This window comes from Zea mays, chromosome 2 (assembly GCF_902167145.1).
Source record: "Zea mays cultivar B73 chromosome 2, Zm-B73-REFERENCE-NAM-5.0, whole genome shotgun sequence".
Lineage (NCBI taxonomy): Eukaryota > Viridiplantae > Streptophyta > Magnoliopsida > Poales > Poaceae > Zea > Zea mays.
Genome location: NC_050097.1, coordinates 199,696,258 through 199,718,982, shown reverse-complemented (window position 1 = coordinate 199,718,982; position 22,725 = coordinate 199,696,258). Strand labels below are relative to the sequence as shown.

The 22,725-nt window shown below is 43.2% G+C and overlaps 2 protein-coding genes and 1 long non-coding RNA gene across 4 annotated transcripts; 1 reads left to right on the top strand and 2 right to left on the bottom strand.

Annotated features, from left to right (window-relative positions):
* Positions 1 to 10,422: 10,422 nt before the first annotated feature.
* On the top strand, positions 10,423 to 16,127 carry LOC103647590 (acyl-coenzyme A thioesterase 9, mitochondrial). Of its 2 annotated transcripts, none has more exons than XM_035965434.1 (5): positions 10,423 to 11,288; positions 14,301 to 14,478; positions 14,603 to 15,093; positions 15,430 to 15,558; positions 15,695 to 16,127. In XM_035965434.1, the coding sequence occupies exons 1-5, from the start codon at positions 10,689 to 10,691 to the stop codon at positions 15,836 to 15,838; spliced, it is 1,542 nt and encodes a 513-aa protein (XP_035821327.1). In that variant the 5' UTR covers positions 10,423 to 10,688; the 3' UTR covers positions 15,839 to 16,127. The 2 variants fall into 2 exon arrangements, with proteins under 2 accessions (XP_035821327.1, XP_008670323.1); XM_008672101.4 differs by having other exon boundaries at positions 10,581 to 11,288; positions 14,606 to 15,093.
* On the bottom strand, positions 11,585 to 13,039 carry LOC103647589 (extensin). The gene is made up of 2 exons (XM_020548526.3): positions 12,263 to 13,039; positions 11,585 to 12,192 (listed from the first exon to the last, which is right to left on the bottom strand). The coding sequence occupies exons 1-2, from the start codon at positions 12,806 to 12,808 to the stop codon at positions 11,947 to 11,949; spliced, it is 792 nt and encodes a 263-aa protein (XP_020404115.1). The 5' UTR covers positions 12,809 to 13,039; the 3' UTR covers positions 11,585 to 11,946.
* A 3,602-nt stretch (positions 16,128 to 19,729) lies between the features above and the next one.
* LOC103647588 (uncharacterized) lies at positions 19,730 to 21,790 on the bottom strand. Its single transcript, XR_002267696.1, has 5 exons — positions 21,751 to 21,790; positions 20,611 to 21,611; positions 20,264 to 20,528; positions 20,111 to 20,169; positions 19,730 to 20,039 (listed from the first exon to the last, which is right to left on the bottom strand). It is a non-coding gene; the product is annotated as an uncharacterized lncRNA (long non-coding RNA).
* Between the last annotated feature and the right edge of the window lie 935 nt (positions 21,791 to 22,725).

The following is a 22,725-nucleotide window of genomic DNA, read 5'->3' as shown; positions in this document are numbered from 1 at the left end:
CAAGGTTGTCGACCAGCTACTGAACGAAGCTGCAGAGATAGTTCTCAAGGAGGATTAAACACTATTGTAGAAACATTTGGAACATAACATGTGTAATATATTGTAACTTTGAATGTAATATATAATCTATTTATAATTTAATTCTTTACGATGCATGAAATTGTGCATACATACCATTTTTTGAGCCTTCGGCGAAAAAACACCTTCCCTTCTTTTCATGCTTCGTGAAGAAAATCTTTTCTATATCACAAAATTTTGCATACTTCTCTGATGAAGACTATCCAAGCTTCATGAAATATTCTCCAAAGTTATAAAAAAGTTTTGTGTTGCCTCTCCAATGAAGCTACACTTCGTCTCGATTTATCTTGTGCCTTAGCACGATTTTCTCTTTTTCAAAATATTCTCCGAAGATCAACACTGTATCCCCTTCTTGTTCCACATGCAATATGTTGTATGATGCTTATGTTATACAAAAATGATGTGATGATGTTATGTTATGCAAAATGATATTTGTGCCGCAGATACATGTCCCTGTAATAGAGCACACATACTTTTTATATCAGCGCTGACTTTTCGCTGTAAGCCTCCCTTAGGAGCTTCTTCGCCTTTTACTTTCAGCGGAATCAACGTTTATTTTTCGTTGTAAGCCTCCCTTAGGAGCTTCTTCGCATTTTACTTTCAGCGGAATCAGCGTTTATTTTTCGCTGTAAGCCTCCCTTAGGAGCTTCTTCGCCTTTTACTTTCAGCGGAACCAGCGTTTATTTTTCGTTGTAGGTTCAGAAAACTTACACTGCGCTCCCTTAGGAACGACTTTTCACTGTTTTGAACAATTTGCACTGTGTCCGTTAAAACAAATTTTTGATAATACAAAGGTCCTTCATGCCACCATAAACTCGTATGCTTCGGCAACTCAAGCCTATGGAAAGGACATATTTTTATTATGGTAAAAGACGAAAGTGTTACAAGAAATTGAAAAACGATAAAAGACACTTAAACTTCTCATAATTGTTCCTTATTAACAAAAAGGTAATACTGAATGTAAAAATGCGAAAAAACTGCAGTTGAGGTAGGATATTTATCAATAAATGTGCTTTGACTCTGGCACAGTGCTGTTGACTGTGCGAGCTTCGGACTCCTCTCTGAAGTCTCTCTGAAGATTATTGTGCTGACTCCCTTCTGGCTGCTATCCTCGCTGCGTCGGCGGTGGTGGTGGAGGCTGCTGCCAAGATGCTTGGGGTTGGCTTGCCGAAGCAACAGAAGCTGCAGGGTGGTTGCCTACATATTCTGGAATATAAGGCGAATGATACGAAGCAGTATGCATGACCTGCTTCGGCTGACTTTGTTGCGCTGCTGCTTCTGCTATCTCCTTCTGCTTCTGGATGGTAACATGGCACATCCTAGTGGTATGGCCCTTGTCTTCACCACAGAATAGGCAGTAAATTTTTCTTGGCTGATCTCCAAACCTTCCCCCGAAGCCCTTGGCGCCTCTGCCCCTTGGCGCTGACGGCCGAAAAGAACTTTGCTGCTGCCCCGAAGCTGGTGAAGAGTATTGTGGCCTTTGCTGCTGGCTCCCTCGATCATCACTTTGAGTGGAGTTATGAATTGACCTGACATGCCTCGGATGAAATCTTCCTCCGAAGCCCCTGGTCATCTCAGAGAACCTGAATGCCTCCTCCCTTCTCTGGCGGAAATCATTGTCAGCTCGGATGTACTCGTCCATTTTTTGGAGTAGCTTCTCCAAAGTTTGTGGTGGCTTCCTGGCAAAGTATTGTGCTGAGGGTCCCGGCCGAAGTCCCTTAATCATGGCCTCAATGACAATTTCATTGGGCACTGTTGGCGCTTGTGCCCTCAGGCGCAGAAACCTTCGGACATACGCCTGAAGGTATTCTTCATGGTCCTGGGTACACTGGAAGAGAGCCTGAGCGGTGACTGGCTTTGTCTGAAATCCTTGGAAGCTAGTTATCAACATATCCTTCAGCTTCTGCCAAGAGGTGATTGTCCCTGGCTGGAGAGAGGAGTACCAGGTCTGAGCGACACTCTTGACGGCCATGACAAAAGACTTTGCCATGACTGCAGTATTACCACCATACGAAGATATGGTTGCTTCATAGCTCATCAGAAATTGCTTCGGGTCTGTATGACCGTCGTACATGGGGAGCTGAGGTGGCTTATAAGACTGGGGCCATGGTGTAGCCTGCAATTCTGTTGAGAGAGGAGAAGCATCATCGAAAGCAAAATTTCCATGATGGAAATCTTCATACCAGTCGTCCTCATTGTAAAAGCCTTCTTGATGAAGCTCTCTGCGCGGAGGCCTTCGGTTCTGATCATCTTGAACAAGATGACGAACCTCTTCCGAAGCTTCGTCTATCTGTCTCTGAAGATCAGCTAGACGAGCCATCTTCTCCTTTTTTCGCTGCACCTGCTGCTGAAGGATCTCCAGGTTTTGGATCTCCTGGTCCAAGTCGTCCTCCGGAGGCGTTGGACTAGCGGCCTTCCTCTTCTGGCTTCGGGCCTCCCTGAGGGAAAGGACGTCCTGATTGGGGTCCAGCGGCTGTAGAGTGGCAGCCCCTGTTGCTGAAACTTTTTTCGGCGGCATGACGAAGGTGATGCTTGCCGAAGATATTCAAAGCTCAAGAAATGGAAGTGAGTTCACCGGAGGTGGGCGCCAATGTTGGGGACTTGTTCTCAAATGCTATGAATCAAGAACAAGGCAACATAAAATGTTAAATGTCAAAGCCCTTCGTCCTTCGGGTCATTATTTCCCTTCGGATATAATGAATCTAGGACGAAGGTTATGAAAGACATGCCTTCATGACCATGATGAGAGATGAAGAACATTCGTACAAAGTACAGAAGGTAATATAATCTTTTGTAAACATTATTATTAATCTATTTCCATTTATCTTATTTGTACAAACAATATTAGATTACAAATGTACCTTGGGCTTGAAGGAGTGAAAATACAAGTGTGACGCCAAAAGCGAATGCCAAGTCAGCGTGAACAGTACGGGAGTACTGTTCATCTATTTATAGGCACGGGACGCAGCCCGTGTAAAATTACATTAGTGCCCTTTATATTTATCAACAACTCTACAGTAATTCTTCAGGGTCTGATTCGGCTTTTCATCTTTAAGTCGGTTCCTCTTTTCTACTGTCATGCCGAAGCTTATCTACGCATAGCTTCGTAATGATCTTTTCCTTCGTCACAATCGCCTTCCGTCCCACTCAAGCTTCGTCTTGACCATAATCTTATATACTCGTAATCCAATTCCGAAGATACCTGCTCACACATTTCACTTGGAAAACATTGTTAAATCATGTTTTTGAGGACCTTCGGAAGCCGAAGGCCCCCAACACATACATACACCATATTCATATACAAATTGGATGAACCCAAGTATACTCACTCCATTTATATCGTTTGTTGCAGTCACTACTCAACTTTGAGGAACAGAAACGACACAGTCACAACCTTCAACCTTTTGATGAATCTGTACTCCACACACTTCTAGACAATTCATTGCCTGAGACAGATGAATTGGACCAATGCAAAGCGGTAACAATCGTATTTCATAATCCAAACATAATTTCTTTTAAATGGAACATATCACATTGTTATGCTTTTGTAATTTACACTGTTCATTTTATGTTTTTTTTACACGGTCAGATCATGGTTCCCATGGTAAGTAGGGGGCATTGGACATTGTATGTTGTCAATAAGGTCAAGAAGTGCATTCATATTTTAGATTCCAATCCATATGGGGCAACACTTGGTGGTACTACATGGAAGGACTATCATTTTGCACATTTGGGCTCAGGTGGCAGAAAGTTACCATGGGCTAAGGTTATTATGAGTAGATTAAACAAAGCAACACAACATGTACGGCCCAGGACATGCTTTCCCAAATTTGGTAACTTCACAATTGACTTGTGCCCAAATTGTCCTAACATGGCAGCAGGATCCAATGACTGTGGGTTTTATGTTATGGGTTACATTCTCTTTTATCAATGCGACGAAGGATCTTTGCGGTCAGACATAGAAGCAGTACGTACAAATTTACCAGTTAATTCTATAGTTGGCACAAGGCAACATATGGAACAGAGGTATAACTAACTCAATGTTATTGTATTTCAAGGCAACACTAGTGAGATACAGTCTCTTGCGCTGCATTATATCACATTCCACCCGAAGAACAAAGCATTATCGCTGCTCGAAGACATCCAAAGATTCAAGGTCTAATGGATGTAGTTTAGTTTGGACATGTAATAAATTTTGTATACAATGGTTCCCTAAACTTCAGATCAGTCATGTGTGTATAATATGGGCAAAGACCGTAGACGTTTCTTAGTTTATGTCAATGACAACTTTGGGGATCAGCTAACCTCTAAACTGGAATATTGTACCAAATGTGTTTGATAGTAATGTGTGTTTCTTGCATTTGATTCTGCCAAATTCTTGTACAATTTTGTGCTGTCAATAACCTCGAAGTATGCCTGTTTTGTCCGAAGTTTACGATATACTTATTGCCGGTCTTATGCATGTTTGCCCATACACTTATGATACAATAGTCATCATTCTATGCTCATACATTATTCTAGTTTTGTCTCAAGTGTATGATACAAATATCAGCGTTATATACTGGAAACAGGCTCATTTTTTGTACAGTCATGGTTCATAGTCTAACCATCTTATGCATTACACAACGCAGGGTTATGCATTTTTTTCACATACATGTATGCTAAGTCTATGTACACTCAGTTTGCTACAGACCTGTTAATAGCTTATGACAAATGTCACATACGTTTATGCCAGTTTGCAAGTATATTTATGATACTTTCTGGACTTTGTGAAATAAACACAGGAATCACATTTACATCCAGATATATTTTTATCTTATGGTCTTCTACTCTCTACCAGATGAATCATCATCTCCGACATCCACCGTTCGTTTTTTCGACGTTGATGTCTCATTCCATTGTGGGGCTGCAGCTATGATTTTGTTCCTTGAACTAGGAGGCCGTCCTCGCTTACGTCCAGATAGGTTAGCCAATCGAACCCTATTATCCTCGACAGTTAAACACGTACGGCTGTTGTGACCATCAGCTATGCCACATTTCTGGCACTTCCTGCTCATCTTCTTAGCTCCTTTCGCACCCAATTTAAAAACTTGTTGCTCACTACTTTTGATTGTTCTTCCCTTAGGCTTGGCCTTATCTGGTCTTGCTAAGTTTACACCTTCCATATGAAATTCCAGTTTCTACAAAACAAAGATATTAAGTCAGTTTTTGTATTCACGTATTTCATCATATATTGTAGCAATGTTATTACCTTTCTAGCTTCCACATCCGTAGAACTACTATCAACCAGCTGAATGTCAGTGTTATGTTCCAATGTTAATATCGGCATATTACATTGATCATCCTTAGTATTGCATTCATTTGTATTAGACCCCATTAAAATTTCCTGTGAAATAAAGCAAAGTCCAGTGAAGACACAAATGTTATAGAGCAGCATATGTAATACATTATAAAGATTTGTTCCATACCTCGTTCCCATCATCTAATTTGCGTAAGTTGTCTATAGCCATTTCGTCTATTTCATACGCTTCGACCTATATCATCATTACAATCATGGATCATTATCGACAAGTAATTATGCAAAATTCATAACAACACGATGTGCGTACCTGGATGTCATCGCAAGCACTTGTGCCACAACTCTCACCAGTACCTATATCAGGCTCCACACGCATCAATAACCCTAATAATCCGTCCATCATCTCTAGGGCTTTATCATTCCCAGCTTTAGACAGACTCGCATGGTGTACTACTTTCATTGCTTTTTTAAGCAACATCTTCTGTCTATATGATCTAGTTTCTCCATCTTTTCCTTTCAGATTCCTATCGTCTCTTGAAAAAGCCACATCTTGATGCGCAGAGTATGTGTATTGTTGCAAAATATACTCACTCGGGATCCTTTCAATTTGTAGATGCATGAAAGCGCGTACAAGATGAACACAAAATAGACCTATAATTGATTAAACATACATTATGTCATATATTAATTGCAAACAGCTATGTATTCGTAATAATTTAGAATTTTATATAGAAATAATCGTTTAGTATAACATACATGTATGCTCCCAATGCTTGCACTCACATGAATACTTTCCGGCATCCACATCAGCCCTTATTTTGAATTGGTGTTGACCCCAAACAATTTTATTTGATCTTGTAGTATGTCTCACCACCCAATCATGTTCATCACCCTCTGTATCACGGTCTATTCGGTATGCAGTTGCATATTTTACTGTCTCCTGGAACCTTGTCATCACAGCTCTAGTGTATGCCCTTGCAACTCTTATTTCAAACATATACAATGTAGTTGTATCCTTTTGACCCTGCAAATTACACAATATAGTATTAATACCGTTTTGTTTTTAATAGCATAAAACATATGTTTATTATTTTTTTCAATTACCATGCATCCTAGTGCCTCTTTGGCCTCTTTCGTCTTCCTACTATGCAGGAGCTTCATCATTTGCTTTGTAAATTGATGAAGCAGTGTGTTTGCATCCATGTGGGCACTCTTCACCAACTTGTTCATGCTCTCGCTTCGTTGTGTGGAGACCATAAGACCACAATAGTCTCATTTGAAAAATGCAGGTACCCAATCTTTGCGTATTTCATATAATCTGGCAAGGGTGTTGTTCTCGTGTAGCTGGAAATCATTTACCATCATTTGCCAGGCAACCTCGAACTCCATTTCATTCAATGGATGATGTATTATAGATTGGAACCTTGTTTTGAAATCCATCTCCTCAAATCTTGCATACAATTCATTCAAGTGGGGCATATACCTGATTTGCACATGCCACAAACACAATCGATGAATTGTGTTTGGGAATACTCTGCCTAGTGCGATTGGCATAGCAGGGTCTTGATCTGAAATAGATAAATTTACATAACATTATGCAAGCCAATATGATATCATATAGTACGTGCCATAATTAATATGAGTCATCTATTGCAACATACCTGTCAACATCACTCGTGGTCTGTCACATCCCATGCATGTTTTGAACGTATTGAAGACCCACTCGAATGTATCAACTGTCTCGTCTCCTAGTAAAGCAAACCCAAATATTGTGCATTGTAGGTGGTGGTTCGAGCCAACAAACATGCCTAATGGCTTGTCGTACATATTAGTCTTATGTGTAGTATCAAATGTAACTGCATCACCAAAATCAATGTACTCGGCTTGCTGGCTAGCATGGGACCAAAATATGCTTAAAATTTCCCCTTTTTTGTCCAGTTGAAAGTCTGAAAAAAATTGTGGATTATCTTTCTTGCATAATGAAAAAAAAGATAACAGCTTTGACACATCATTTGTATTTCTTTCCCTTTGCCATGCTTTTTTCCTGTCAAAAAATGTAATGATTATGCACTATATCTAACTCAACACATTACGATTGTTTCTGTAATATAAAATACAATTATTGTCAATGCATAATACACTTACAGGTTACTCATGTCCTGCACGGTTATTGGAACGTTTTCTGGGCCACCATGCATTTCTGTAACAAAATCCATAATGCAATATTGTGGAATCCTGCTTTCTTGCATCGTACTAAGGAACTCCATATATTCACGATCATGTGTTTTGTTGCATTGCAATTGCCCTTTTCTGTATCTTTCTTCAAAAATTCATGATTATGCTCATAGTTTACCAGATCAATCCGAACCGAAATAACATTCTCTTTAGCATCATCGTAGATTTTTTTAAGTTTCATCCCAGCCTTGCACTGTGTTCGTTTCGAACATGTGTTACGTATCCTTGGATTTCCAGCTACCCTTTCAACATTCTTTCCTTCCATTGAACAATTCAACCATTTACAATTCTTCCGCTCCCTATATTTCTTCAACGGAAATCCAACCTCGTATGCATATTGACTATAAAAATTATACGCCTCATCCACGTTACTAAATGTCATACCGACTTTAGATATCAATCTTATATCAATATTGTCTGGCTGCGCACAGAAATTTAACATTTACTACTCAATAGCGTCTAAATTTAACATGGTATATGTACAACATTACAAAGAAGTATGTAAGAAAATAAGAGTATCATATTTGGGAGAACTTACATGGCTTTGAAGAATATGAGGTGTGTCCTATTCATGCGGCCCAATATGTCTCATGGGGATGTGCTTCTCTGCGCCGACCACATCTGCCGTTTTTGTGTGCTCATCGATATGTCCAGGTGCCCTCAATGCTGCCGGGGGAGTAACGGAGACACCCTCTGTGTATGGGGCGATCGCAGACGCTACAGGATGCATGTCCATTGAAATAGACGTACCTGCTGGCGTATGCATAGATGATACAGGTGGCATGTCATCGCCAGCTCCGGTGCTGGACATTTTCTCGCCGTCGGCCGTACCTGTCACTTCCGCCGCCGCTAACCGCCGCCAATACCTCAGATAAAGACGTGGACGAGCGAACGTGGACGAGCGGCTGTAACCTTGTATTTGTTTCCTCCTGTAACTGCGCCTTTATTTTACGCGCACGAAGAGCACGTCTTTTCTTATCTCAAACCGGTGGGAGATTTTAAATGTTGCATGGTTTACGCTATCATGTCTCACAGCGTTATGCAATCGTAAACCGTCATGCACATGCAAATATTCGTTCCTGTGATTCATGGCAGAAACTTTTCCATTTATGCATGAGTTATGCACATTTCTACATACCTTTATACGTGTGTATATCGGTTGCAGCGTCTCAGCCGGGATATGTTGCTATCCTATGCATGGCTGACGCAAGCTGGCGTCCAGTGGGCCGAACGCGACCCGATCGGCCTCCTGGCTGGGGCTTCGTCCACTAACGGAAGCTCAGGGCTTCCATTACCTCTATATATATATATATATATATATATATATATATATATATATATATATATATATATATATATATATATATAAACAATTTATAGTGAATTTTAAATTATTTTAACAATAAAAATAATAATTATACTTATAGTCATGTAGGATGAAGAATGCTCGCATGCGACACGTGTGAATTGTCCACCAAAATATACAAGTTGTTCGATTGCCTTTACTACAACCGCAATTGTAGTTTTTTCTGTCTAAGGTCACTGTAGCAGTAGCGTAGAAGCATTCGCAACCAGGCAAAGGAACAACAAAAATTAGTTTTGGAGCTGCAGCCGTTGCAGCCAGAAAAGTTGGAAGCCATCTCACCCAACGAAATGCATAAGAGAGTAAGATACACATACATATGCCATTATTACAAGCTTTGTTGCATCTACAATATTTATTCGTGTTCTTTGTTCTTGTTTTTCAAGTCTATATGACGAAGGCATGAAAAAAATCGATCACAACACAATTCCCTCTTTTTTCAAAAAAAAATATCCTGAAAATCTTTATCTTTATCTGCGTCGGGTTCGGGTAGCCCTTTGGCCCCTTTCACCCGTGTGCATGCAATCTGCAGGCTGTCTCGCTTCCAAATCGCATGCAAGTTGCACATAGTAGTAGTGTTCTTTAAAAAAGAGGGATTATAATTAAAATACCAGTATTGATACGTTAAACTATATAAATTCGTGCTAATTTTTTTTCTCTCTTATCACATCCTGACATCCATGAATACAATCAACACTCTTACAAAATATGAGATATAGACACATTTTAATTATTAGCAATGCATTAAATTAGATAAGTTTGCATGTGACTCATAATTCTTTATACTCCTTTAAAGCACCAACTCCATGCATCACGTGTCGTGCGTTACTTGTGAAATATGTAGGTCTTGCTTCTCTCCCCCATTTAAGAGGCCTAATTGGCGGTTATACTACAGATGGGTCATGAGAAAACATCAAAACCCAACACAACGACATGAAATCATACGCAGTGCAGCGGTCTCACATAGTAGCACCTCACTAGCTAAAGGAGGATGAGCAACCGAGTGATCTTTAAAAAAAAGATCGGACTCATTTTTAACTTATATCTTTTTTAGCGATTTGGCTAAAATAAAGTGTAATATTTATTCTTATCAATTTAATATATATGAACTATATGTTGATTTTGATATTGAATTTATTTTTTTGCAGGTATCAGATAAACTAAAATATTTATTTTTATCAGTTTAATATATTATATCGTTGCAGCGCTCGAAAATTCTACTAGTATATTCTTTATTGAGGTGTGGATGTTTCTTTTCTCAATGTGCCAGCAGCATGCCAGCATCTGAGCGGCTAGCAACCACATGGGCCCTATAATAGGCCAGGCCTTTTTAACTTCGTGGACCAAATTCACTCTAGCAGCAGCAGCCCCACTTCAATCTATCGGCCGTTGCGGCCCTTTTCATTTTTGCGTTGTAAATGGACCATACCGGTGCCGAACCACCGACGCACCCAACCGGGTCTCGCCGGTGCTGCCTGCCTGTAGGTCGTGATGTGCCTCGAGATGGCCGTCTCCTGTCCCCCTGCCCAACAACCCACTGACCCAACCGTGTGACTGTGTGAGTCTGACTCTGATCGCTGCCAAGGTCTCAAGTCTCAACGCGATGTTGCGAGGAAGCTGTGGCCCACCTGCCTCTCTTTTTTCTACCACACCGGCACACCCACACCTTCCCACAAGGCCGGAGGTGAGCCCCGCATCCGCGGCCAAGTACCCATGACGACGAGGCTGACAGCGACGTTGTTGCTCTCCAGAACCCTCGTCCGCCGCGTAACCTCGCGAACCCCGACACCCCTCGGCCCTTTCGGTCTCGAACCATCCGCAGGAATCCCCATCTCCTGGTCCAGACGCGCCTCCTCGACCGCCTCGGGAGATCGGGGCCAGGAACCGCCACCGGCCATGGATTCGCCTATCAAGGTGGTTTCTCACCTGGGGGGCGGACGAGGAGGAGGAGGGGGAGAGGGAGAGGGAGAGGGAGAGGGAGGGGCCGCAGCGATCGACGCGGGGAAGTCGGCACGGAGGCCGCTCAGCCTGTGGCCCGGGATGTACCACTCCCCGGTGACCAACGCGCTCTGGGAGGCGCGGTCCAGCATCTTCGAGCGGATGATGGACGCTGGGAACGGCGCTTCCTCTGCCGAGCAGCGGCCGCAGACTGAGCTGCTCGTCAAGACGCCCGCGCAGAGCCGGACCAGCATCGTGTACAAGTTCGCCACCGACGACATCCTCAGGGAGCAGTACCGGGACCCCTGGAACGAGGTGCGCATCGGCAAGCTGCTCGAGGATCTTGACGCCCTCGCCGGCACCATCGCCGTCAAGGTAATGCCTAGTGCGATATCCATTTCGATCTTCTTTCTTGGCGTTGCGCCGTTGCCTGCCCTCTAGTAGCACAGGTGTGATCCGGTGAGGGAGAGATAAATGTGTGACTGCTGCAAGTATTCAGAGCTTTAGCTATTCCCCGTGCGTTCTTAGACTGAGTCCAGTGCACAGCCTCCCTCTCGCCCCTGCCACGTCAGCTCTCACCTCCACTCTCGCCCCTGCTGCTCCAGTGTAGGCTGCAGCAGGCTACAGCCTCAGGCTATAGCCACGTCAGCTTTTCTATTTCAAAATTAAGTAATTCACGCGGATTTATTTTAACGCTCAGAAAACACACAACATAATATTTTTTATTGAATTAAAAATTACAAAGTACATAATAATTATAATAAAATGACATGATAATTAAAATAAAATTACATAACTCTAATCGGACTCCTCGATCTCATCCTCATCTTCCTCCTCTTCACGTTCCGCTTCCGGTTCCTCTTCTTCGTCATCTAGCAGACCAAGTTCTTTTTCGACCATCTTTACGGCCCTGCCATGGGTACGCCTTTCAGCTGGGTCCATATCTCTGGTTGATCGGCCCTTTAGGATGTTCCGTTGCTTCAAAAGCTTGGCCTTCACTAATCCACCCCACAAGTTCTTCATTTTGAATGCTTCACTTGTTGATCATTGCATCGTCAGCTCCGCTCTGACGCAACCTTTCTTCTTGGAGGTAGAATCCATTGAACTTGGTCACCTCCCGGTTGTAGGTGACCCAATGATCTTTAAGTTGCTTGGCGGTTCGATGACGGATAGGGTCGGAGGTGGAGTTATATGTTGCCGCTATTTGGCCCCAGAAACTTGATCCGCTCTTATTGTTGCCGGAGATGGGATCATTAGAATGCATAAACCAAGCATTAACCTACAATAAAACCTATAATATAAGTAAACTAAAAAATCAAGATTAAATAAATGAGAAACGATTCACTCACCAGATTTTCCCCGTCTTCCTTCGTCCACTCTAGCCTCTTTGGACGCTTTTCCTTCGGCACGGGATTTTCCTCAGCTTGGTTTTCAGATCCAACAGATAAAGGTGCAACTGGAGGAGGTGCTCCATACGTAGGTGGAGCATATGGATGAGGTGCTCCATACGGAGGTGGAGCATATGGAGCATAAGGAGGTACTCCATACGGAGGTGGAGCATATGGAGGAGGGGCGTATGGAGGTATCTGGAAAGAAGCTTGACTTCCGTCCGCAGCAGGTGGGGGAGGGGCATACGGACGTACCGGGAATGAGGCTTGAATTCCGGCTTGGGAAGTTGGAGGTTGACCATATGAAGACGGTGGATATTGATACAAATGATAGGGATAAGGGTATGGTGGTGGACGCGCAGCCGGAAATAGTGCACGGGGGAGTGAGGCTGAAACATCGGAGCGACGATGTAGTGAAGAAGACTCATCTAACGGAAGGGTTGTAGGTGACCCATCGGACTGCAAGAGATCCGTGAAGGTGTTCAAATATGGGGACCAACCCGACATTGTGCGAAGAAAGGGGAGTTTGGAAGAGAAAAATGAGATGGAATGGTGTGTGGAATGAGCTCCATCCGGGTAGGGGTATATATAGAGGGATTGGGGATGAAATTTGTGATTTTTTGCAATTTTTTTCGAATTTTTTGGACTCCAAACGGTCAAAAACAGCTAGTTGCAACGACTAGCACACGTGGACCAATCAGATCGCGACACGTGGACCAATCAGATCGCGCCACGTCGCTCTCGCCCGCGCTCTCGCCCCGCCAGTGCCTCGCCTCCCTCTCGCCCGCCTCTCGCCCGGGCGGGCGCTCCAGCGCGGGCGAGAGCGAGGCGATACCGCCCGCTCTCGCCGGGCGCGAGCGCCATCGCCCGGCGCCGGCCTCTCGCCCGCCTCTTGCCCGCGCGCGGGCGGCAGCGGCCTCTTCTCGCCCGCACTGCCGCCCGCACTGCCACCAGCCTTATAGTTTTGTCATGTTTAAGTTTAATTGGACATCATCAGAGGACTTGGTGCCCACCACCTGGCCCCATGCCTTAATTTGTTAAATTAAGCCCATGAGCGTATGCTAGGGAGCACGTGTGCCAATTTCATGATTATGAATTGCCAACAGAATCTTGTTTTTGAAGTAGATGCACCTATGAAAATCTTAGAAATGTAGTCTAGAGACCCCGCAGTTTAACTGTTTCCTTTCTGAGGCTGGTTGAGTTGAGTTGAGATGTTAATGGTTTATGGTTTCTGGCACCAGACCGGAACGATTACTAGTGACACTAGCATATAGTCCATCGCGGAGGGATGGTCCAAATAATATTGTCCATTGGAATTAAGTAAGTGAGAGAGGGTTATCCAGCGATCTGAACCGTTGGTTTAATGGTGTGTTAAGTCTTGGTGCAATTTGTTTGGAGGATTTACTGTAGGTTATGGGGGTGATTTGGTTGGGTGGGTTTTGCAAAGTTTAAACTGATGGATTATATAGTGGTATAGATAAGACACTGATAAAAAGATGGAATTGTCTCCCTGACTCTCTCAACAATATAAATGGAGCAGGTTCATTAAAGTGTTACACTTATTGACTGAGCAACAGCACCAGATTGTTTATAAGGGCCTCTATAAGTTGCCGCCAGAATTTTTTGGGAGCTTGTTGTTGCTTTGTTCTCGTGAAGAGATATTGGTTTGATGAAATTGATTGTGCCTAGTTATGGGCTACTGGAAGTATGAAATGTGAACCTGTGAGGCTGTGATTGTGTTCTTTGCTCTTTAGTACCATAATAAAACATTTTTTTGTCAATATGAGATCTCGACAAGTTGTCACGGTGTTGAATTAATGGTGCCAGTACGGTAGTTGAAGCAGATGCTACACTGGTGTTACTATTCCATTGACTAGCTTACTGAGTCGTCAAGTTCTGTGTTATCCTTTATTGCAGACTTGTATTTTGTATTTTTGTCCTTGTCTTCTCTTTTGGCATCTTGATCGGATTTTCTTGACAAAACTTGATTTACATGCAGCACTGTTCAGATGAAGACAGCACAACAAGACCCCTTTTGGTTGTGACTGCTTCCGTTGACAAAATGGAGCTGAAAAAGCCAATTCGTGTGGACACTGATTTGAAGATAGCTGGCGCTGTTACTTATGTTGGGCGTTCATCAATTGACATACAGATTGAAGTGACTCAGGTTGATAAAGGTATTATTGGTTCAGTTGAAGGTCGACCTAGCTCTTCATTGATTTGAACAGAAATGATGCTTATGGTAGATTTTGTTTTCTGCTTTTCTTTACCTGACTCATTTCAAATGTGGTTATATTGCAGCAGATGGCGATAATCAGTCTGATCCCATTGCATTGACCGCTAACTTCACCTTTGTCGCACGCGATTCTAAGACTGGAAAATCTGCTCCGGTTAACCGCCTTTCACCTGAAACCGAAAGAGAGAAGCAGCTATTTGGAGAAAGTGAAGCACGCGATAAGATGAGAAAAAGGAAGAGAGAAGAACAGAAGGGAGGACTCGAAAATGGGATACATAGGCTCCGTGCCGAGGCCGAGAGGCTGGACGTGTTGCTCGCGGAGGGCCGTGTTTTCTCTGACCTGCCTGCTTTGGCCGATAGAGATAGCATCTTGCTGAAGGATACCCGCCTGGAGAATTCTCTTGTCTGCCAGCCCCAACAACGGAACTTGCATGGTCGAATTTTCGGTGGTTTCCTGATGCACCGAGCATTTGAGCTTGCCTTCTCGACTGCGTATGCTTTTGTTGGGCAGAGACCTTGTTTCCTTGAAGTCGATCATGTTGACTTCTTGAAACCAGTAAGTGAATAGCATATATTTTTTCAGCAATAGCATATTTTCCTATGTATTGGTAGTGTCCTCAAATGAGCACGTTATGTGATATTTGGAAGCACCGATTCAATTTTTCCTATCTGCAATAGGTATAAACATGTCGTTGTCAGGGGCGGACCGACGTTGAGCTGAGTGGGGGCACAGGCCCCCACTCAATTTTCTTGGTGTAGTGGATTTTTTTACCTTATTTACTGTAGTTACAAAGGTTTATTTATTAACAGCACTTCATTTAGGCCCCCACTCACATTTGGGCCCCACTCAATATTTGGGCTGGGTCCGCCACTGATCGTTGTGGTTGCGCAGGTGGACGTAGGGGACTTCCTTCGATTCAAATCATGTGTCTTGTACACCCAGCTTGACAATCCAGAGCAGCCTCTGGTCAACGTCGAAGTTGTTGCTCATGTAACAAGACCTGAGCTCCGGAAAAGTGAGGTAACAATCCCTGAATCCCACTCAGTTTTACCGTGGATTACACTGTTTGCCTTGCATAAGCTCCACCCTGGTCTCTCCTTTTTCTTCTCCCGATTCAATGCTTGCTGATTCGCTGACGATGTTGCCCAACGAACAGGTCTCCAACACCTTCCATTTCACCTTCACGGTCTGTAGTGACACGCTGAAGAACGGGTTGAAGATTCGCAATGTTGTCCCCTCGACCGAAGAAGAGGCGCGGCGGATATTGGAGCGCATGGAGGCAGAGGGTTTATGCAACTAATCTTTCCGCAGATCCACTTGTTTCGGAGTTCGGACGTGCTTTACTTGATATATGTCTCACTTACCGTTCCACGGTACCAGCTAAAACGGGGGGATTTGGCGACGATTTGAGCAGCAGCCAGCAGCTATCATAACACGCCGGCAATAGAACGGCATAGCTGTAGCTCCATGCCTCCATGGTACTATTTGTGATTTTTTTTACAGAGACCGCATGTTGCGTATAATAACATACTCCTCGAGACTCAAAATGTTCTTTTGAGAAAGCATCAAAGCACTATCGTTTTTTTTTATTTGCTCTTGAAATGGACGGCGGCCGTTCCCATGACTCCAAGAACCATGAGTCCCTTTTCCCCAGTTGCCTTTGGCATCATCGCTTTGTCAAAGGGTCTTGTCGGTGGGCAGCACGTTTTGATGATCAATTCGCTTTATGCATCTTTTGTGGTCAGTTCATCTGGTGCGTTGCCTTCAGAAAAACAAATAGTGTAGCTTCTAGGCATGGGCAAGCTAGGCATAGGCAAGCTGATACGGAATTATACCCATCTGTGTGTGGCCTAATTTAATAAGCAAGCTAAGGTGGTGTGTAGAGATGGTACAAGACTTTAGTCTTATATCGTCCATCTAGATAAGAGAGAACCATCTTATATGTGAGAGTGTTCACTACTCTTCACATGAGATAAATAAAGTGCTATTAAGGCTGCCACACGCACGCTTGCTCGCATTATTTATCACATGACTTGTGCGTGATCGCGTCGTTACGAGTTTATAGTTTATTTTTTGTCTTTTATTTATTTGGTTATCAAATATCCCACCTAGATTGTCACGTCAACCAGGAGTAATGGACACACACGTTACGTGCGAGATCTCCGGGCTGTTCCGTAGAGATATTACAGGGCGGTTCCTGTAATATAGCAGATCGAATCAAGCGGTTGCGGCGACCCTTCTATAAAGGGTAGACGTCCTTCATTCGGAGAAAATAGGTGAATAGCAACCGACTCGTCCTCTTCTTCTCAATTCTCTGCATCGTCGCTTCTCTGCCCTGCCGTCTGCCGTGCAACAGATCAAGGGAGAGCGGTGTCTCCGAACCACCGTCGGTGTTTTGACGACCTGCACGGGTGCCGGCGAATCATGTTTCTGGAAAGTGCTTCGCGCACGTCCGCTCGAGTTCTTCAACGCTCGTGGAAATCACTGTAAATCTGTATTTTTAGTTTATTGCAATGACGTTCTTATAGTTAGATCCATTGTCGATTCTTCTTTTATGCGTTACTTGTTGGGTTATTTCAGATCTGTTCTGTTCTAATGTCGTGGATATTATCTGCCAGTATATCTGTGTTTTTCATTTTATGCTGCATTATAAAATTAATCTTAGTCACTGTTAATTTTCCAACAAAACCAACCCTTTCAAATGGGTGTTGGGATAATGTCCAACAGTATCCCGAATTCCCGATTGTTAGTCTGGTCGATATCGTCTAAGGGCATGTACAACCTAGACACTGTTGCACGATACTCCAAGTATAAGACACAGCTAAAATAGAATATAATACAGTGGGCATGTCTAAAACATGTGCCTTACCATATTCATTTTACCAATCAGAGCATTCAATAAATTAAAGTGACCAATCAACTAGTCTTCTGTCTCGAACAGAGAGCTAAGACACCGTGTCTTTGTCAAGATACATGTCTTGAGTTTTTTATATTTACCCTCTGGATACACTCGAAGACACAACTTAAGACACTCATTGTACATGCCTTAATCAGTTATTGGACTTCTGTAAATGTAGAATTCGTCAAAGGACTCGAAGACTACAATGAAGATTGCGCCATACAGGAAACAGACTCGTCCATACGGCCGATCACGATTACAGCGACCAAGTATATCAAAGACTCCAAAGGCTACCGCGAGTCGCGAGAACTTCGCCGAGACAAAGGTAACGGATAGGGATGAAGACGGTTTTGAAATTTCAGAAACCATTTTCGATTTTTTCGATTGGATTCATTCGACAACGATAATGTCGAGAAACGGGATCGGTATTTGAATTTATATCGGAACCGCTATCAAAGCCGGTGTAGCGTTCTACTCACTTTCCTCCGTTATCGAAATTACTTGGAATTTTCCGAATCTAGGTCTTAAAATTTTCTAGAAACAATTTCAAAATTTTTCGGAAATTCTAGACCCTTTTTCAGAGTTTTCGATAAGATTCATAAGTAGGGTTAGATATCGAACCAGCTCGACGGTTCGGCTTGTTAAGCTAACGAGTCACAGACTCTCGAATCGACTCATTTATGAGCTCGAGCTGACTCGTTTAGCTCGCGAGACAATATATACATAATAATTAATTTCTAGTTAATTTTAAATTAATTTAACAATATAAAATAGTAATCATACTCATAATTCCATATACCACATTAATGTAACACCAAATTAGCACAACTTATCACTCATCAATTCACAATTCACACATATATTCATCAATTTAACCCATAGTTATATTCGTATACACAAATTTAACACAGACATAGTTTGTCAATCATTAGTTTAACTCATATACCATAAACACCACACATACATATAACATGTTTATAACATGTTCATTAATTATTACGTAAATGATATGTAGATAGTTTCGTTTTGCTGAAAGGTGGTAACTCATTTAGCTCACGAGCTAGCTCGTTAACAAATCGAGCTGGCTCGTTAACAAACTGAGCTAGGATGTCAGCTCAGTTGTAGCATCCAAAAATTCAAATCTTGAAATTTTCTCAAACTCGCTCTAAATTCAAAATAAATTTCAAATTTCATTTCAAAATGTTTGTTTGCGAGTTGATATCAGCAAATAAAATATAGTGGTCTATATTCTCTCCAAAATCCTCCTCAAAATATCCTACAAATATTTCCCGAGTGATCACCATCAAATTCTTTTCAGAAATACTGACCAGATATTTCTCCAGTGATCCCCCTCAAATTCTTCCAGAAATATCGCCTAGATATTTCCCGAGTAATCCTCTTCAAGTTCTTTCCAGAAATACTGTCCAAATATTCCACCGATATATCTTCAAGTATTTTCCTCTTGAGAAATACCTTCAGAATCATTTTTCAAGTCCCTATAAATATTTTCTTCATAACTTTCCTCATGCTCATACGTATACGTATGCCTCTAGTGTCATACGATGAGCTATACAAGTTAATCTCACTTATACAAGACAAATACATGCTAATTTCCCACTAATCCTCTCATCCTCCCACTAATCCTCTTATCCCTCCCCCTAATCCCCCACCATGGCTATAAATAGAGGGGCAAGGGCCTCCTCTCATCCCACCCCAAGCCATTTCATGGCAACTCTCTTCCCCCCCACACACCAACTCCATGTTCCACACAAGCACACACTAGCACAAGGATCGTTCGGTCGTTCTTCGATCGTTCGTCCCCCTGTTCTTAGTTTGTTCGTTCGTTCGTCCGATCGTTCATGGTTCGATCGTTCGTTCGTCCGATCATTCGATCGTTCATCCGTTCGTATGTCCAAATAATCTTTTTCCTGCCGTTATGCTGCCGAAATTCCGATCGTTCGTTCGATCATTCGATCGTTCATCGTTCGTTCATAGTTAGGGTTGGCAATGGGGCGGGTTCGGGTCGGGTGCAATGTCCGCGGACCCGCGCCCGAAACCCGAATTGCAGACCCGACCCGAACCCGAATTGTAATACGGGTGAAAACACGCACCCGGACCCGAACCCGTGGAGGCCCGCAACCTGTCGGGGACCCACAGACCCGAAACAGGTGTGCTGGTTTCCAGCAGACAGGCAGCACCAGCAACACGGTTTGTAGCAGGTAAACAAGGCCAATAGCAAGTAAACAAGATCATACATTCATACTTCATCAAAAAAAAGAGGGCATGAAATGATGAAAGGCTACATCATACATATTACATTTAGTCAATAGCAAGTAAACAAGGCCAACATGATAGTCAATAGCAAACAGTTTGTAGCATCAAACAGTTTGTAGCAGCATACATATTACATTTAGTCATTTGCATACTTCATACAACATACATATATGTCTCTTACAACATGAGTACATGATAGTCTATAGCAATTAGCAAACAGTTTGTAGCAGGCTAGCAGCACCCAACAGACAGCAAGCAGTTTGTAGCAGCAGCCAGCAAGCAGGTTCATCTCAAATGGTTAATCAACAATTGTTGATTCATGTTCATCCTGCAAAATAATAAAAACAGCTCGAGTCAGGCTCTTCAATGCAAGTCATTAAAGCAACAAATAAACAGTACCATCTCTTCATCTTGTTCATCAAGACAAGTCATCAAAACACCCATCATAGTTGGAGACCCTACATTGCAACAAAGCAGCCATCATTGGTTGTTTCCTATAATGTGCATGAAATCAAATAACATATAAATGTTGTTAAAATTCTGACCACGTACCTAACATGTCAGCACGGGACCAAGCCTGCATACACATGAGTGCTTCCACCATTGACGGTGCAAGCTTACTACGGTGCAAGCATCCATCATTTGTCTGAGGTTCTCATTGGAGGTCCCAACCATATTTCTCATAACACTATCATTTGTGCTACAATTATCAAGAGTTATAGTAGACAAATTCCTCTCGATATGCCAGTCAAGGAGAACATCATGAAGAAGATCAGCAATAACCTCAGCTGTATGTGGAGCTGGAACATATAGGAACCTACACAAAATAAGTTCAACATTATATAATATAAGGATATTAATTGAAGAAGTTAGGGCATAAAGAACAGTAAGGTTATTACCTAATAAGAAAACTCTTTAGCTTCCAATCATCATCTATAAAGTGTGCTGTCACGGCCATGTAGCCTTTCTTTTGGTGGTTTGCTGTCCATAAATCAGAAGTAATAGCAACTCGAGAACTCAACTTCCGAAAATACTTCAACATGGATTGTTTTTGCACTTCATACATATCAAGGATATCCTTCCTAAGTGTATTCCTAGACACTACTTTGAATAATGGTTGCAATGCTGCACAAAACTTGCGAAATCCAACATGGTCCACCATAGACAAAGGGTACTCATGGATAATAGTCATTAATGCAAGCTCTTTTCTAGCTATTTCTTGATCAAAAACATATTTCTCCAAAATCACAGTCCCATCATGTGGATTTGCAGTCAATTTAAGAGACGACTATTTTATACCTTTTCTAACAGCCCTATCTGGACAAATCTCAAGATGGCCACTCAAGTGACTTGTACCATTTCTTGTGTCCCCTCCTAGATGCTTCTTACACCATTTGCATTTTGCTTTCCAAACCCCATTTAACTCAATTCTATCAAACTCTAACCAAACTTTAGATTTTAATTTTGGTCCTGGTTTCCTCTTACTACCAACAGCAACATCATCATCTAATTCTAACACATCACCTGCTGCAGTTGCTAAATCAGATGGAGGCGCTGCTGCTGCTGCACGTGCACGGGTTCGAGGACCCGCTGCTGCTTCTGTTTCCACTTGAGATCCAATAGCTGCTCCGGTTGTAGGAGCATGAGAACTACTAGTACTTGGAGTCGACATTTCACTTCACCCTAATATTCTGAAAAATGCAAAACGTTAAAGGGACCCTAAGAACTACTAGCATGAGAACTAATCCATACTAATCTATACTGCTATACTTACCTGTCACGAGTAGAGGTGACTGGGTGAGGCACGACCGCACGAGTAGAGGATCCGGTCCACCTTGATGAGCCCCGTCTTCTTGTCCAGCTCGTACTTCACCTTGCTCTCCTTGGTGATCTCCACGACCTGCTCGGCACCACGTACGTAACGGACGGACGCGCACCGGAAGGATCGTCAGACACGCTCCATATTCACACATGTCGATCAAGTGAAAATTGCTTGCTTGCTTGCTGAGGGATGGGAATGGGATTCGTCAGATACTTACGACGTTGAAGACGACCGGAGCTTCAGGACCTGCAGAGCCGGTGACCGAGTGACGGGCTGACGGCGTGACGCGCAACGCCGATGACGCGCAGGGCCGGTGAGTCGGTGACGCGCAGCAGGTGACACGCGGAGTGACGCGAGGGCGGCGGCCGGCGACGGCGAGGCCGCGAGGTGAAGGCGAGCGCTACGTCCTGCTCCTGCGTGGCTGCGTCTTAGCGTTTGTGCTTGTGCGCGGCAGGCGGCACTGCGGCAGCGTGGGTTGGTGGCGGCTGGCGGTGGGCACTACCGCAGTACCGCACTAGACGCCTGGGTGCTAGGGTTTTCAATATTGGGCTGGGCTCGCTAGTTTCAATTAGTGGGCTGACTCGGTTTATTACGGGTTTCGGGTCCCCGCAAAAAAACCACGGGTGAAAATACAGAACCGCCCCGAAACCGAATTAATTCGGGTCCCCGAAACCGTGGCCCCGCGGGTAAAAATTTAAACCCGCCCCGAACACCGTCGGGTCTAAAACCGCGGGGACCCGACCCGAACCCGCCCCATTGCCAAGCCTATTCATAGTTCCTATTTATCGTTCATCGTTCGTTCATAGTCCCTATTCATCGTTCTTCCAGATAATCTTTGTCCTGCTGTTATGCTGCCGAAATTCCGATCGTTCGTTCGTCCGAGCATTCGATCGTTCGTCCGTTCATTCGTCCAAATAATCTTTTCCCTGTCGTTATGCTGCCGAAATTCCGATCGTTCGTTCGTTCGATCATTCATCGTTCGTTCATAGTTCCTATTCATTGTTTATCGTTCGTTCATAGTCCCTATTCATCGTTCTTCCAGATAATCTTTGTTCTGCCGTTATGCTGCCGAAATTTCGATCGTTCGTTCGTCCAATCATTCGATCGTTCGTCCGTTCGTTCATAGTTCCTATTCATCGTTCATCGTTCGTTCATCGTCACTACTCATCGTTCGTTCATACGAACTATTCAC